This window comes from Drosophila hydei, unplaced genomic scaffold, assembly GCF_003285905.1.
Source record: "Drosophila hydei strain 15085-1641.00,03,60 unplaced genomic scaffold, DhydRS2 tig00008119-arrow-pilon, whole genome shotgun sequence".
NCBI lineage: Eukaryota > Metazoa > Arthropoda > Insecta > Diptera > Drosophilidae > Drosophila > Drosophila hydei.
The window spans coordinates 2,046,286-2,064,642 of NW_022045830.1; the positions used below are offsets into that span (position 1 = coordinate 2,046,286).

General features: G+C 37.7%; 1 protein-coding gene across 2 annotated transcripts in view; it reads left to right on the forward strand.

The window, feature by feature from the left end:
- LOC111594458 overlaps positions 1 to 13,751 on the forward strand; it is a 58,481-nt gene extending 44,730 nt beyond the window's left edge. For both annotated transcript variants that reach the window (XM_023307754.2, XM_023307755.2), the window contains exons 3-4: positions 9,200 to 9,684; positions 10,496 to 13,751. In XM_023307754.2, coding sequence (XP_023163522.2) covers positions 9,585 to 9,684; positions 10,496 to 13,032 — 2,637 coding nt within the window. In that variant the 5' untranslated portion in view covers positions 9,200 to 9,584 and the 3' untranslated portion in view covers positions 13,033 to 13,751. The remainder of the gene's footprint in view (positions 1 to 9,199; positions 9,685 to 10,495) is intronic.
- The last annotated feature ends 4,606 nt before the right edge of the window (positions 13,752 to 18,357 follow it).

The window sequence follows — 18,357 nt, forward strand, 5'->3', positions numbered from 1 at the left end:
TCAAAACATTTTAAAAAACTCTCGTTTATCGATATACGCCGTCGATTAACCTATCGTTTAAATGACAATAGACTATCGATATATCAACTGATACCGCAAAACAATCGCTATCGCTAGCCTTAGCAACATTTGAGGCGCACCTCGCTTAGCCAAATGTACTTACGCATGAAGTATGGATGCATACATATATACTCATGGAGGTGTATGTATCTCTGTGTATGTATGATAACTGTGTGTACTGTTGTAATAGACGGCTAGCCGTTTCCTTTTGGCCGCACGTTTGTCCAAGTTCTTATCTTTGTCGAGCAGCGCTCGACATAGCTGCGCTCAACATTAGCCTTAGCCTTAGTCCTGGTCCTGGTCCTGGTCCTGGCCCTGTTGTAGCATGCTTCACCTTCTTCTTCAACCATCACAACTACTTCTTCTTCTTCTTGAACATTGTCGCCATCTTATGCCACAGTCGCTGTTGCATCTACCACTTCCGGTTGCGGTATTTCACATTCTGTCGCACGTTTGTTTGTATTGTAATTGTTCGTCCCGACGAAATATATTCGTGTGTGTGTGTGTGTGTGTCTATATATGCATACAAATAACCGTCGTGTATGCACTATCAGTGTGTGTGTGCGTTGTGCTTGTGTGCACAGTTGTTGTGCTTATTGTCATTTGCCTCGCGTTGTTGTTATTGTCGCTGGCTCAACTGCTCCAGCTCGTCATCCAGCTGCAACGTTGTGGTTATTATTTATACCCTGTAAGTACATAAAATCTCCCAAAAACGAGAGTCTGATGAAAGTGCCCAAAATTATGTTACATATAGAGGAAGCAAGACACTTGACTATCATTTTGTAGACCTAAAGCACATTTTGGTCTTTAATCGATAATTATCGTTCCCTTCTATTACATCTTATCAGCGTTGCTCGGATAAAACCTGAACTGGAAGCACGAGAAATGTTTCAAGCTAAGAGCTGCATACCATCAAAACTTGCCAAATTATTTATAATCGATAAATATCGATATTTAATATGTTTTCCTAAACATATTATATAGATTGTAAAAAAAAAGTTTTTCTATTTAACCAAGTCTACTAATATATCGATATCAATTTCGATATTCATGTTTCATACACAATCGATAAATATCGATAGCTTTATTTTTATTTTTTCATAAGTCAAAATATAGAAAGAACTAGAAAAACAAAGCAAACTGTTGGCTTTGTGAGATAATAATTTACAGGGTATTAATAATCGTTCATACTTGACCCAAGCACAGTTGCTTATTGTGTTTGTTGTGCGTTTTTGCGGTTGCACACAAATATACTGTTGGCTGGCTGGCCGGCTGGTCGTCTGGCTGGCTGCTTGGTTGCTTGGCAAACCCAAAGCTAGTGTAGCCAGTGCTGTGTACACAGAAGAAGCTGCCGCCCGCTGCCCTGCTGCTGCAGCTGCCTTTTGGCTACCAAATTGTGCCATGTCGCTGAGGTCATGTTCATGTCGCTGGCGTCGCCGTTGACGTCGATGATTTCTGTGAAGCAGCAGCAGCAGCAGCAGTTGCAGCTGTAGCTGGAGATAGAGATGGTGCTGGAGATGGAGATGAAGATGAAGCTGGAGACGGCGTCAACTCAAATGGTTTTCAGTTGTATAGCTGCCAAGAGCAGCGCAGCTGCAGCGTCAGCTCAGAACGGAATTGCAGTGTGGCAATCCACGAGGAGTGCGAGTCGGAGCCAGGCCAGCCAACACAATGGCAAACAATTGTAAGCGGTGACAAGGCAACAACTGTAACCAGCTGGGCGGAGTGTGCTTAAAGCGTTTTTCTTCCTGCTGGCCTGGCCTTCCAAAGGCGAATGTCCTGTCACAGTTGCTGTTGCTGCTGCTCCTCCTCACGTACAGTGCGCACACTTTGCTGACAGATAATTGCATTGTGCTGTCCATGTGTGTGCGTGTGTATGTGTATTTATGAAACCATTTCCATTTCCGTAGAGCAATAAAACTCGCAACACGGTCACTAATCTGCGCCCGAGGCGGCCAAGTGTCATTAATTTTATTTTTCTGTGACATTTTCCGATTATATGCGGATTTGCTTGACTGCCAACTTGCTGATGCGTCTGGTCTATACACCCACACGCACACACAGACTCACACCAGTCGCCAGCCCAGTTTTGTGCACAAGTTTTGCAGTTTACACTTGGCTTGTTGTCCTTGAAAGATTGAGGCGCCTTAATGTTCACAAACAAATAGGCGTGCGATAAGAGCAGCTTGCTCCACTTTTTCATCATCTTATTTTTTCTATAGTTACCCTGTGCTTAGTTGATTTCGGGTATGCTAAGCTAATGCATATTGTAGTGAAAGTTTATAATCTAAGCCGGCTGTTGATTCATTCATGTTTCCCTTTTACTTTTGGATAGAATCTTTCGAGAATTCTATCCATCTGCACCCCTTGAACTCAGAACCTATGTGAGCTACAAGCTTTCAATTTTAAATGTAGTTTGCACATGACTTGCTTACATTATGTATACTAAAATCTATCAATAACTCTGCTTATTTAACTTAGTAATCGATAACTAGATATTATATGTTTGATCTTATCTCCAAGATATAGAGATGTCATCAGTGTCTGCAGTCATAATTATTGCTCAGATAATGTATATTAAAAACTATCGATAACTTTAATAATTTGCCATACTTATCGATAACTAACGAATATAAATTTTGATGCTATCTCTAAGATATCGTCAGTGTCTGCATCAATAATTGTTGCTCACTTAATTTCTGTTAAAAACTATCGATAACTGAACTAATTTGACATACTTATCGATAACTAGTTACCATATACACCATCTGGGTATGTAATTCTGTGTATACCCCAGCTCAGCTCCGGAGCTAGGGTAACTGCACAAGGTGCACGCTCGAGATATCTAAAGATAAAGCTTCAATATACGCATTGAAAATGATCGACTTATAAAGAAAGTATATGCAGGCGTATACCCGGCTCGTCACTAGTTACAGGGTAACTGTGCGCAGTGCAGGCTCTACTCTCTAGTGCTCTTTTATTTGCGTTTTTTTCTGTTAGCGCTTGTTTTGCCTTTTCGTTAATGTTTGCTCAATTTAAAAAGTTTTCTATCGCCATTTGCATTTGCACGCACTTTCGCACGTGCCTCTGCCTCTGCCTCTGTCTCTTAGTTGGCACAGCGGCGGCAGCAACAATGCGAATGGGAGGTGTTGCCATGTGGCACTGGCAGTGGCAGCAGCAGAAGCTAAAGCATTTGCATACGCACCGTGGTACGAGCTGGACGTTGTCAAAGTAAAACTTTTCTTATATAAATAAATAAACTTTTTTGTTGTTGTTGCCAAAAACTTTGTTTAGTTTTTTTTCTCATTTTTTGTTATTTATTTTTTGCACTTTGTCAGTTTTAATTTGGTAATGCAGCGCAGCCTCCGTACATAAGCTTGGCGCTCGAACAATATGTAAATATATATAGAGATACATATAGAGATATGTATATATATATTTATATATCTTCTTTTTTTTTTAGCTTGTTTTGAGTTTTTTCAGGTCCGCCCCTCTAGAATTTCAATTTCATTAGTTTAACAAATGAGCGGGGCGTGACAAGTTTTAATTTACATGCCGGACCGCAGCTGAAATTGCATGTCAATTGAATTGCGGACGGTGGAAGTTTTGGGGCGGTCGGATCCATGTAGTGCCAAGCTTGGGTTCAAAGTGGGTCATATTGTGGTGTAGTTAGTGTTAGTATTTCATGCGACACATGTGTATTTAAATATTAACAGCTCTTAAAATTGATGATGGTTAGGGCCCGCCAGCCAACCAGCCAGAGCCAACCAACCAACTGTTTTATGCCTCTGTCTACTATTTACAACTTTACCTGTGCATTATTTACGAATATACTGCAGTTGAGCATACCAAATGCGGTCTCCAGAGAGTAAATGTGAAGAGAGAGAGAGAGGGGAGCAAGAGATAGAGAGGCAGAGAGTATTGAAGAAATATTGAAATTGATAAATGCTGTGGGATTTGAGCCGCCCACTTGAGGCTTATATATGTATGATGAATCGAACTAAAGCGTGAGCTTTTAGCTTTGAACTTTGCTATGACATATCTGTAAACATATATATTATTAAATATATATATTATATAAAATAAAAGCTAGACATGTTTTCGAAATTCATTCTGAATATCAGCAAATCTGGTCTCTAAAATTATATTTATTTTTTCTTATGCTTCCCTATGGTCCTACAAATTTCAAATTGAAATAAATAGTTGTCAATATTCCAAGAACATACACTCAAGCAAAGCTCATCAAGAACTCGAATATAGTAGCTTGATTGTTTTCTTTAGAGTCACAGCGATTAACATGTAAATAATATTTAAAAAAGGGCTGGTCTTTGAACTTTGTTTTAGACAAACTGACTGAAAAATACGAACTCTCCAAGGGCAACAGCTTTCAGCACTCGGAGGCGAGACAGGTTCATTCAATTGAATTTTACGATTTGTTTTGTTTATCAGCAAAAAAACGTGCAACTCGGATGGCCACTTACCCCAACACATCAAAGATACCCTTGATATTCTAAGAATTATTTCCCACGCGCTCGTCGCTCTCAACTTAACCTGACCAACAGATGCCTCAGCGTTGGGTGACTTTAAGCAATTGTCATTGGTTGAGATGTGAGAAACGAGTATATTGGGTTTCTTGCACAGTTCATTGTGCTGTCTGTCTGCATGTCTATATAAGCCAAAGACCAGAAATTTGGCTATAATTTTGAGTAGCCTTCTCCTTTAAAGACACACCTATTTGAAGCTACTTGAAACTAAAATAAATAAAATAAATAAATAAAATAAAGAACCTACGCGTATTGGAGGCGGGACAAGTGTGTAAAAAACTAAACAACGTTTGTGTTAGAAAACTAGATTTTAGCAAGTAAATTTAATTAAACTAATTAATAAATAATAAATAAAATAAAATAAAAATAACTTTCTTAGTTTTAGCACCAGAATCAGCTAGGATCTTGCATGCGTTGAGATAACTCTTGAGCTGCTGTGCATAGAAACGTTTTAGGCTTATGGCACGCCTATTAACTCGTGGCGTGAACGAGTATAATAAAGTCAGCTATGCCCAAGAGCTCAGTTGCCATAGAAGCCAATCCGCATTTAGGTTCATTTCGACAAGTCAATGTTAAAAAGAGTATTTATCCTTCAGCAAGAATATTGTTTATACATTATTATAAATTAATATATTTGTGTCAGAAACTTGACTTAGGCAACCAAAATTTTATTTGCACTTTAAATTCATTCAGCCATTGTTTCAAATTAAATATTTCGACAAACTGTGCAGAAAATCATGTTTACACTTCAGTTGCAGCTCATGAGCTGGAGTTAATGATGCGTGAGGTTTGCGCAAAGTCTAGACAGAAGAGTAAAAGTCAAAATTTATGTATACATATATAATTGCAATAAATGCAGCATACAAATTAATTGTATATGAATTAATTAAGTTAAGTATACGCCCCGTTGCCTGCATGCATTTAATTGAAAGCATCTCGAGCGTCTGCTTTGAAGAACAGTCTCAAATGCCAATTAATATTTCATCTTCCGCTCATGTCAATATTAATTTCAAACGTCTTTCATAAATGCTTATCCATCGATTCACGTATATATAGCTGTGGAGCTTTAGCAGAGCGCACACAAGTTTCTATGATTTTGCTGAAATCTCTGTGGATTTCATTTCACGCATAACTGAGAAAATCATAAATGAATGGCTTTGTTTTTAGTAGATGCTTTTGTGTTCTATAGAAATAGCATGAAGCTGTCTGGCTTGCCATATATATGTGTGTGTATATACCCTGTAAAGGTGTTGCAAAGGTCTCAATAGTATAAAAAAAACTGATGACAGTAAAAGGATTTTAAGCATAACTCCATATGAGTTAATTTTATTTTTTAATTCAAGTAATACTATTTAAGCCCTTTTGAAATCATTCATATAAATGCAGCTGGAAAGCGATTTATACATTCAGAAAAAAAATAAAGTCAAAACATTTCTTTAAATGTTTTTCCTTGCAGAAAAAATACATTAACACAAATCTCATGTAGTTTCAGCTCGCTTATATAAAAAATTTTTCCAATTTACTTTAAATTTATTTAAAATAAAAACTGAATTCAGTAAAGTGAAAGTTGTTAACGAAATTCAATTATTTTAATCAGCTTTTCAGTTTGTTTTTTTAAGTTTTGAGCTGGACTCACAGTTATATTGACATTCTGTTTACGGGGTATAGTCCAAGTTGAATACTTTTAGTTGAAAAGTTTTCAATATATTTCCAACATATTTGTTAGCTTTATGAATTTTAGCAAAATTAATTACTTTGGCACAATGGCAGCCATGAAAATTGTTGTTGGCCGCACAAGGAAATCCAATTACCAAATACAATGCGAGGTATATGCAATTTGCCCATTCGCCCATTGGCCCATCGGCCCAGCTGACCCGGTCAACTGCCAAATGCCAAAAGCCGAACGAAAAGTGATTTTAGTTTAAGAATTTCCGGTTAGCAACTATCTATCGATGTATATGCCTGCACTTGGCATGTTCGATTCCGAATACTTATAGAGCATAGCTGTCTTATTGATCTGTATCAGTTAATTGATTTGCTTTACGAGTTGCTGCGGCTGCAGCACTCTTTCCACATATCAACTGAGATCCTATCATAATATTTTTTTAATATTCTGCAACCATTTTGTCGAATTCGTTTCATTTTGTTTCTTATACTTCTTCTTCTCTTTTTTTGTCAATTGGCCATTGAATTAGCTTTTTGGCTTTTGCGGCCCACTGTGCTACATTTATGAATATATCAACGAGGCGAGGAGAGGCCAGGCGAGAGCGAGGCGAGGCGAGTCGAGTCGAGTCGAGTGTCTGCCGTTGCGGATCTGTTCAAGTGTGTATGTGTGTGTGAGTGCTCATAAAGCTGCACAAATAAAACTGTCGACGATTGTAAGGCTCACACAAACACACACACATACATACAGACAGACAGTGTGGCATGTGGCAGCCACAAAAGGCAGCGGGTAAAAAATCAGTTTGAATTGCCAGAGCAGAGGCGGCAACGGCGGCGGCAAGGCTGGCTATGGGCAGGGCTTGGGCTGAAGAGTTGCCGTTGCAATTGCGCTGCCAACTGCTGCACTGGCACAGGAAATATTATCCGCATTGCCAGAGCATCTTAGCCAAGTCAGAGCGAGACAGCTGCATAGAGTGAGAGATGCGCCATGAATGAGACGGAGGCTGAGACTGGGGCCAGAACAAAGCGCAAAAGCGGCCAAGTGAATTTCTCAAATACAAATTCAAATGGCAAATTGACAAATGAACCTTCAGAGCATTTTTCGTTTTCATTGTATGTGTGCAGGTATGTGTGTGTGTGTGTGTGTGAATGTAGGTGGGTAATTCAGCAGTTTTTGCAGCATTTGCCTGCTGCTGCATGAAGCAAATTTTTACTTGTGCCTCATTTTCAAGCTGCCGCTACCGCTGCTGCTGCTGCTGCCGTTGCTGTTGCTGCGTCTCTTTGCAGCGAAAATAAAAAAAAATTTATGAAAAAAAGAAAAGAGAATGAAAAAAACCATTCGACAGGCTTTTGATGCTGATTTTGTGAAGATGTCGAGTGGGTAGCAGCAGCGGCGGCAGCGTCGACGGCGAGGGCGGAGCAGAGCGTGGGCTCAGAGCTGTTGCGCCGCATTGTTGCTCTGTGAAACACCCAGCAAACAGCTCAAACCGCCCGCCATTCTTAACGTGAACAACGAACTACAAATTGTTGTTGATAGGCCATTTTAAAGCTTTGGCTAAAGGCCGATCCCATTGGCCCATTGTTTGGCATTTCCATTTACTGGCCGAGCTTCGGTAAATTGAGATTACCAATGAGCCAACTACAATTACAATCAACAACAACAACAACACAATGCACATTGTTCCTGAAAATGATGCTCTAAGTAAAGTCCATTTTGTTTTGCTCTTTGTCTCCCTTTGCAACGGTCTCGCATTCTTTAAAAGTTTAAACGGAAGCATCTGAATCAGCTTTGTGCCTGGCCAACACTGAAAACTAATCCGAATGCCGAACACTGCTGCAAATGACGTTTCTTTTTTCATCCTGCTCAAGGTTTTTGTTGCTGAAATAAAAGGCGCCCGATGGCCGAGAAAATGTTGAATGAATGTAAAAGAAAGATTCTGTACTTAATTTTATTGCAAGAGCAAAAGAAACGATACGTAGATTGTTGCAGTCAAATCAAGCTCAAACCTCAAATGATTTTAACCAAAGCCATTCAAGGGGAAATCAGCCAAGTCCAGGAAATTCAGGGTTCGAATCACAGTGAGGTGTGTGAATTTTGTATTGCTTTAGTTGAAGGTCAGAGTAGCTAATAACAAGGTTAATATCTTGTTCTATAAGTGTAAGAAATATAATCTCAAACGCAATGAGAATAATAATGATATTGCTCTATCTTTAACTAAGTCATTATCTTAGCTGCATTTGCTATTGCTGCTAAAAAAACTTAAGCGTTCTTTCTCTAGCTATCTCCCACCTGGGAACTGGGCGTTATTCCGCCTTCTTTTTCAGCTTGAAGCACTTCTATAAGCTCTAACTGAGCATTGTCCTCAGAGCTCTAGCATCCAGCTCCCACCTTTTCCGTCGCAATAGCGAAACTCATTTCCCATCAACTTTGTCTTTGCTCATTCGCTCCACTCTTATCTCTACTTTGACTTCCCCTAAAAGGTTTCTGACAGGTTGGTTCTTTCTTCGCTCCACAGTAAATTTAGCTTTATTCCACACCTTTCCCTATCTTATGTATTTAGCTTTTCGATAGATTCATAACCAAAGAGTATTCGTCCTTAAGTAAGACTTCTCATCATGCTTTCTGTATTTAAAATATTTGCTCACATTTGACAATTTTTACTTATAATGAAATAATAATAAAAGCTATAAAAATAGAAATAGTCTTAGTCTGAAATAAAATAAATAAATAATAAATTATGTTCTCTTTCGAGTAATTTGTTTTATAATAGCCTCAAGCTAACTCCAAGCAGTTGCAAAATGCTTTTACAATCGATAGCATTAGGGGTGTTCCTTAAGTCTCAACTGTTTTTTTTTGCCTACTCTAGTCAATACGAAACTTATTCGAACTACAAATATTAACTCTTAGATTTTGTTTCTTTTCTTCCTTTAAGCTGGTCAACATTTGCTTGAGCGCACTGAGGCTAACTAAAAGGAGACATAAAGAGCGGCTCTGCGCGTGTAGTGAAGCGAGAAAGAGAACTCAATAAAAAACAAAAAGGAACAAGAGCTGAAAACTAAATTCGATAAGAAACTGTCGCAGTCGAGTGCAGCGGCAAAAATTTGCCTTCTGTGTGCCAGAAAAGTGGCCAAAGTGCCGAGTAATATGTAATGGAGCCCCCTTTCGCCAGCGACGGCAACATGATGTGAAACATGGCAATCGAATCAGCCAAAGCCATTTAGAGTCATCAATTGGCGAGGTCGCGACCGAGACTGGGGTCCAGGTCCAGGTCCAGCGGGCAGAGGGTCAGACGCAGCAACAAATACGCAGCGGGACAAATGCACAGCATGGCAGCGAAATGGAGAACCAAAAGCAGTGGCAGCAGCTGCAGAGAGAGGAGCAGAGGGAGCAGCAGCAGCAGCAGCATCCGGCTGCCAGGTAAGTGGCACATAAAACAAAAGCTTGAACCAAAGGTCGTCAATCATTGGATTTTTTGTTCAAAGTAAGAAAGAGAAAGAGAGAGAACAGGAGAGTATTATAATTTTGTCATGAACTGTGTAACCTTTAGATGTGATGTACATTTAAATCTATAGATTTATATGCCTAATTGATATTGCATTCAAAATATTTGAGACTAGGCTGTCTGCCTCTCATTCAGACTAAGCCCTCCGCTTTCACACAAGTCCGCTTTTACAAGTCTTTTCTGGTTTTTTCTTTTTAAGTTCTAATTATTCTGCGTAGTTCGAACCAACAGCCCACTAATGCAAGCAATATATTTGCCATATATATAATATATATTTTAAAATATATTTTTTTCAAAAGTTCAGTCCGCGTCTCGTCAAGCTAATTGTTTAGTTAATAAAAATTAATTTTATTTAAAAAGTAATACAAATATGAAGTTTGAGCCACAGACTCGAAACATCTAAGCAATAATTCATATTAAATCAGTATACTATATAAAACCGTATGTTGTCTAAAAGGAATATTTTATTTTCAAACTTATTAAGAACAATCTTTATGCTAATGAACTTCTTATATGAAAACCCAATTAGCTCTACACAAGATCACTTAATCAGGCTAGCCACCTGTAAGCCTTACGGCAAATATATCCACAATATAACCTTTTTGTGCAGGGTATTCCATCTTCGACTAGTCGAAGCTAACATTTTATTTCTTTAGTGTATTTATTTCGCTTTAACTTTATCTTTGCCATTTAAATTGTGCCCTCACTCAAACACTTTTTTTGCAGCCTGGCAACAGCTGCTTTGGCTCGTGTGCCTCACCAGCTTGGTTGGTTGGGTGTGGGCGGAGGACTGGTCGCTGAGCTGCGCCTCCAACTGCACCTGCAAATGGACCAATGGCAAAAAGTCAGCCATATGCAGCTCGCTTCAGCTGACGAGCATACCGAACACACTGAGCACCGAGCTGCAGGTGCTGGTGCTCAATGATAATCATATACCATATCTAAATCGGGAGGAGTTCTCTGCCTTGGGTCTGCTCAACCTACAGCGCATTTATCTGAAGAAATCCGAGGTCCAATATATACACAAGGAAAGTTTTCGCAATTTGAAAATACTCGTGGAAATCGATCTGTCGGACAACAAGCTCGAGATGCTCGACAAGGATACGTTTATGGGCAATGACAGACTACGCATACTCTACTTGAATGGAAATCCTCTCAAGCGCTTGTCCGCCTACCAGTTTCCCATATTGCCGCACTTGCGGACTCTCGACATGCACGACTGCTTGATCTCCTACATAGATCCTATGTCGCTGGCAAATCTCAATTTGCTGGAGTTTCTCAATCTGAAGAACAATCTGCTGGAGAGCCTCAGCGAATACGTGTTCCAGCACATGGGAAATTTGAAGACCCTCTCCTTGGAGGAGAACCCCTGGCAATGCAATTGCAAGCTGCGTAAATTTCGCAATTGGTACGTGGGCAGCCGGCTGAGCTCCGTCAGCCTGGTGTGCAAAGGACCGCCGGTGCAAAAGGATCGTACCTGGGACAGTGTCGATGATGAGCTGTTTGGCTGTCCGCCACGCGTGGAGATCTTCAACAATGAGGAGGCAACTAACATTGACATTGGGAGCAATACGACATTCAGCTGCCTGGTCTACGGTGATCCACTGCCTGAGGTCAGTTGGGAGTTGAATGGCAAGATTTTGGACAATGACAACGTCCTGTTCGACACGGAGAGCATCACGTCCGATAAGCTCTGGAGCAATCTGACCGTGTTCAATGTAAGCAGCCTCGATGCGGGCACCTATGCCTGCACGGGTAGCAATCTGATTGGATCGATGACCCAAAATATTAGCATCTATCTAAGCGAGATTGTGCAGCATGTGCTTGTTAAGACACCGGAGACATTCTGGTATTTTGGCCTGATCATGGGCATCTTTGGCACCGTCTTCCTGCTCATCGCCATCTCGTTTGTGGTCTGTCTGTGCAAGCGTACGACGCGTCAGCATCGACATGCCAACAAGGCGGGCGTCAAGTCGAGCGTTAGCTTCAATGATCAGGAGAAGAAGCTGCTGGACTCGAGTGTGACCACCACCACGAATGATCGCGGCGATAGCTATGGCATTGACAACAATCCCAGCTCGATCAACAAGACGGACTCCACGCTGGGCTTCAATCAGATCGAGATACACGCTGTGGAGAGTCATCGCTCGGGCTTGGCCCAACAGCAACAGCAGCAGCAGCAGCAAGTGCACGCCGCTGGCCAGGGTCAGGCTGGTCAGCATATGCGACAGCAGCTGATGACCGTCAAGGATCCCACCTGTGGACTGATCAGTGTGCCCACCTCTATGGCCAGCTATCAGCATCAGCATCAGCTGCACTCGCATTCGCATTCGCATGGCCACGGCCAGATGTCGGAGGAGTTTCCACTGAATGTGGGCGTCTTTCCACCACCGCCGGAGTTTTGCTCCAATATTGTGCCGAACCCCACATTTGGCAATATATTCATACGCGTCTCTGTCACCCAGGATATGCTCGACGGCGCCGACATCAACATGTATCCAGATCTGCTCAACATACCCAAGCGTTTGCAGGATGTCCAGTGCACGGCGGATGCCAATGCTGCGGGCAGCAGCAGCAGCACCACCAGCGATGGTCAAACTGTGGCACAATTTGCTACGCTGCCACGGCACACGACCCGCCGCGGCATACTGAAGAAGGACTCGTCGTTGCAGCCGGGGGCAGGAGCTGCAACAGCTGCCACGAATCTCTATCCCCATGACGAGATCGTTACGTACAATCTGGAGACGGGCGGCTATCATTGCGGCGGTGGGGGCAATAGTGACATGGAGCTGCCACTGCCACCGCCACCACCGCCGCCGGCTGTCACCGCCGTGGTGCAGTGCCATCATCCGACAACAGCAGCGCCAACCATGTCCGCTGCGAATTGCGCCAGCTGTATCAACAATGCGCCCACATCCGCCTGCAGCACGCCGCCAATTGTGGAGGCGACTCCGTTGCGTGACAGCTCCGCCTATCCCAAATACGATAATATGGGACGCCGCATCACTGCCAGTGGCGGCTTGGGTAACTCGACGCTGTCGCTGCCAGACGAGAACGAGACGCTGTTCAGCGAAACGACGGCCGATTCCAACATGACAGAGGCGGAGACTACGGCACAGGATCATCAGCATCAGCTGCAGCACCAGCATCAGCATCATCATCATCAGCAGATGCTGCAAACGACGGAGCCGGCGCCGGGCATGGAGAAGGGCAATGCTGGTACTGGTGCTGGTGCCGGTGCAGGCGAATTTGTTTCGCTCTAGTATTATGGCACACAGGTGTAAAGCGCGCCACCTGTCGGCCAATAGTTTCGTTGTTGCCCGCTAGCACCAGTAGCCAGCGCCATCTGTCGGTCAATAGATTGTGCTCCCAAACCCAAAACAATCAGCTCACAGCGCAAACAAAAATTCAAAAAGAAAAACTCCACTGTGGCAATCGTTTTGTTTCATATCAGCAAAATTCTTCTCAAGTAACATTTTAATATATATAAAAAATACACCAAAAAAAAAAAGAAAAAAAAACCAAACAATACAAAAATTAACAGAAAACTTAACGATCTATTGACTGTCGCAGTTGCAATTTGAAACAGAATGCGCGAATGCGAATCCAAGAGCAATTTATGTAGAATCAAAAAAGTCTTTCGAGAATATGAGAGTGTTATGTTAGCAGCGTGCAGAAATTAATAATGATTTTTAAAAACCATAAAAAGCCAAAAAATGTAGTGTAACTAGATGTAAAAACGAAATACATATAGAATCCATGGTAACCCATTCCTAAATTTTAGATGCAATCCACTGAACAGCGTTGACATTCGCCCCGCATGCCAATTACCAAATCAAAATTTGTCATTCACAGCTGATTGGCCAACGGGGCGAATGCCAAATGACGATTCGAAATGGTTCCAGTGGCAATTGCCATTAAAAGCGTAGTTTGTCTTATTTGGTAAATGTTTAACGAAAAGAAAAAATGAGAAAAAACAAAGCTAGACCAAAAACTTAGTTCCATAAGTTGTACAAAATTGGTATGTATAAAGCATATATATATATAGTTATACATGGATATAGTCAATATAAACAGTTAGAAATTTGTTTGCTCATTGTATAATCCACTATAGCCACATGAATATATATATATATATATATATATATATATATATATATATATATATATATATATATATATATATATATATATATATATATATATATATATATATATATATATATATATATATATATATATATATATATATATATATATAAATACATGTATATATATATACTAGATATATTAGATTTTAGAGTTCCCCTACCCCAAATATTATACCTGATATATATAATCAACTGTTTTCTAAATATACGTACATATACATATATAGTTTTTAGCCATGCCATAGCATACTTATAAATATATACTGTACATTTTAATTTTCATTTATTTATATTATGTACATAGTAGAAGAATTTTTAGAGATTTTTTAAAATCAAAAATATATATAAATTGATTTTAAATGCGCCCCGCTCAATAAGAACACGAAAGTTGCCAAAAAGAAAATGTTTTAAAGCTCAGTTTTAAATGTTAATGCTTTTAACAATGCATCATCAGCACATTTAGATAAAAAACATACACATACACACATACATACATTAACTTAGTTTCTAGCTCTTCCAAAAAAAAAAAAAAAAAAAACAAATAAACCAAAATTGAAAAATAAAAAAGCCAAAAACAATTGCGTACCTCTATCTAGTGGAACTTGTTAAGTTTTGTTTTTTTTTTTTTTTTCAAATAACATTTTGAAATAACATTTTATATTTTTATCACCAAACAGTTTTAAGCTGTGCGGATTACACTATGCAACAAACATTTGTTTATGCTTTCACACATTTTTTAAAAATGTATATAGTTTTCTAACATGTTTTAGAGCTGCAAAAGCTAAACGATTTTAAATTATTATTTCTCATTCATAAATATTTACTTAATTCATTATAAAATAATAAAAATTGTATTTTCATAAATATTTTCTTGAAATTGACTTCCAAATTAAGTAAAATTAGCTAAAAGGTTGCCAAACTGCTGAACTAAAACAAAGAACTATAAATGCCAATAAATCAAAGAGCTCATATATATAGCTATAAAAAAGCTAAAGGCTAATTGCTAAAGGCAAAATTAAAAGGCCAAAAATATGTATGGCAAATGTTGAGCTATAAAAAAAATGATTTCGTTATTTGCAGACTCCAAGAAGTGAGTTTTTATACAATCTGAATGCATTTTGACTGTTGCATAATAATTTCAAATTAATTTTATCTGTTTTTAAACAATATTTAAGAACATATATTGTATATAGATAAATGTATAAAATAAAAAAGCATAAAAATTGAACTCCCAAAACTAGTTGAAAACTAAAAAATTTTACTATCTCTAATGGAATATGCATGGGTGTAAATCATATTATATATGTATGTATATCCTTTATATATACGTATGTATATATATTATATCGCATATATATTCGTATAGAGTAGGAATCGAAAACGAAAGCAAAGGCAGCAGAATAATTTTTGTGTAGAATGTTTACAACTCGAGCTTGGTAATGTAAATGTAAATTATTAATTTAATAACTAAATCTAAGAGCATAGAAAAAAATTTCCAAAAAAAAAAACAAACAGCTGAATGCCAGATACACATATATAATTATATATATCTATATATGTATGTATATATATATAGCACAACTGTTGTTTAAATATGTAAAGGTAATTGTAAGGCGGATTTACTTACTGCATCAAGGCAAATACAAATAAAAACAAAATGGAACACTGCAGTCGGGCTAACCGACTACATAATACTCGTTCACGCTGAGCTAGATATGTTAGAAAATTAATGTTTTTTCGATTTTCGACTAATGAATGTCTATGTTTAGAGGCGCTCCACATTGATCTAATTGAACAGCTTCATGCTCGTAGCTCTCAAACTGTGCATGATATGGTTGATTCGTAATTTCCATTTACCCATCTATATATATAAATAGAGTGAGAACCAGAGCTCAACAGTAACTCACTTTAGCAAAGAACTATACAAGACTTACTTAGTGTTTTTTCCTGGTAAAGATATAATGAATGTAAATTTCAAATTTCAATCAGAGCGCCAGTATACCCCTTTTCGGCTTCGTAAGCGAGTATTGAAACTGAAATATAAATGATTTATTAAATAATAGAAGGCAATACACATACTATGCAAGCAAATATTTACACAGCTCCAAAAACCACACACACAACGGCGCCCCCCATTTTTTTGGTATTTTGTGGGCCAAATGCTCAAAGGGATTTTTGATTTTTGATTTCTGATGAGAAAAACAAATGATTGCACATTAAACAAAAATGAAAAATGAAAGAAAAAAAAAACATGAACATATAATAATAAGAATAATAGGAATTATATATTATATAATGAATGAGTAAAAATCAATAGCGATAAATGTCAGTAAATAGCGAATTTTTTCCCTTCAGATCTCATAGATGCTCCAAAAAGTTTTAATATATAAATGCATATATATTTATATATACATATATATATATATATATATATATATATATATATAGCTGCTGCACGTATTAATATAAGCTCTGTGTATAGTTGAGAGATTTTTGATTTTACTATATATATATATATATATATATATATATATATATATATAGTATTTTATTTTTGCTTACTATTGTTGTTGTGGCTCTATAAGACATGGAACTGATATTTAGCTTTTGGTTCACATCACACTCAAACTCATTTATTTACCATTTCTACTTGCATGACTATGTCTATATATATACAGATATATACATACATATATATATAAGCAAAGATTTGTATTGCCCCCCGTTCTTTGAAATCGTTTCAACTAATTAAAAAGTGTTGCTAACCACCAGAATGCAAACAGCACAGTCAAACACAACTAAACTCCGTAAACGTCAACATTCAAATACACACACACACACACTCACACACACCCGCAGAGAGGCATTGCGTATGCTACAAATATAGTTTTAATTACGTTCTTAGTTCGCTCAGCATACATACATATATACATATATAGCAAAATACCCTTCTATATAGTCAAATGGAATCAGCTCAACAACACAATGCGTATGCGAACACATTGAAGGCCAATGAGCTGCACACTAGAGATGAGCGCGTGTCGTGTGCACAGCTAACACGAGCACGAGAAGCAAGCTCAGAGCAGAGCAGCATAGAATACGAGCTTCAACAATATTGAGATATAGCAGTTTAAAATCATATATTATTTAAAATCATGATTATTTAAGACTTATGCTTAAATAAAGCAAATATTAAATATTTATAAATATTATAAATAATTGAATAGGAAAATGATTTTCTTAAAATCTTTTCAAATACTTTTGTATTTTCGTTTTACTTTTGTATATTTATTTATTTAATGTATAAGCTAAATTGCTTTTAGAACTGACTTTCTATGCTCTCTAGCTATATTAATATATTTTTGAGTATATATACATATATTTTAACTCTTGCATTTATGGTAATTCCACAAATTTCTATATACAAGCATTTGTTTTTATAACAGTATTTGATATATATTTTTTAATATTACATATATCACTTCATACTTTCACCTAATCTATGATTTACATTAGAAATATTCCAAACCGTATTGACCATTGAGTCGTGAGTCGTGTCACGATGCTCATCTCTAGTGTACACTCTGAACTCCCACGTTGCATGCAATTACACAAACAAAACGCAAACATGCAGCATGCAACATGCAGAATGCAACAGAAAGGAAAATGAATTACAAAAAAAAGGAAATTCAGCTTGCAGCAAATAAATAAATTCAAATGCAAAATTGTAGTACAATATTTTTACCTTTTGCCAATGTCGCTCGATATTACGTAAATGAAAGAGGGAAAAATTAAAAAAATAGTTTTGTATTTCAACTTCAAATTCTAACAAAATTACAAAATATGAATGCATTTAAACATTTGACACGACTTCAAATATTATGATCACATTTCAAAAATATGAAAAGTAAAATAAATTAAAAAAAACATGATTCACACACATAGAGAGAAGAACATGACAAAATATTGCCAAAAAAAAAAAAGAAAAAAGGAAAGAAACATATAAATAAATAAATAAATATATATAAATAAATATATGTATGTATATGTATGTATGTATAACTCACATACATGAAGATAGCATTATCCTTTGGTATAGATTGTCAAGCTTTACTACACACTATATTAACATAGATGGAATAAATATAATAATAATATAATAACAATGAACACGAACGGAAATATGAAATAAATTGAATAAAAACTAAATTACATGTGTGTTCGCTTTTATTCACATTTGATTGCCGATTGTTGCTGGCGCAGTCGGCAGTGTTCGACTGACGGACGCCCTGTAAAATAATGTAAAATAAATTATTGTATCAATTTACAATGTTTTACAATGTTTAGCTCTCTCTTAACTCTTATCCTTATCAATATCATTATCATTATCGCTTTCATTATCATTATCATTATCATTATCATTATCATTATCATTAT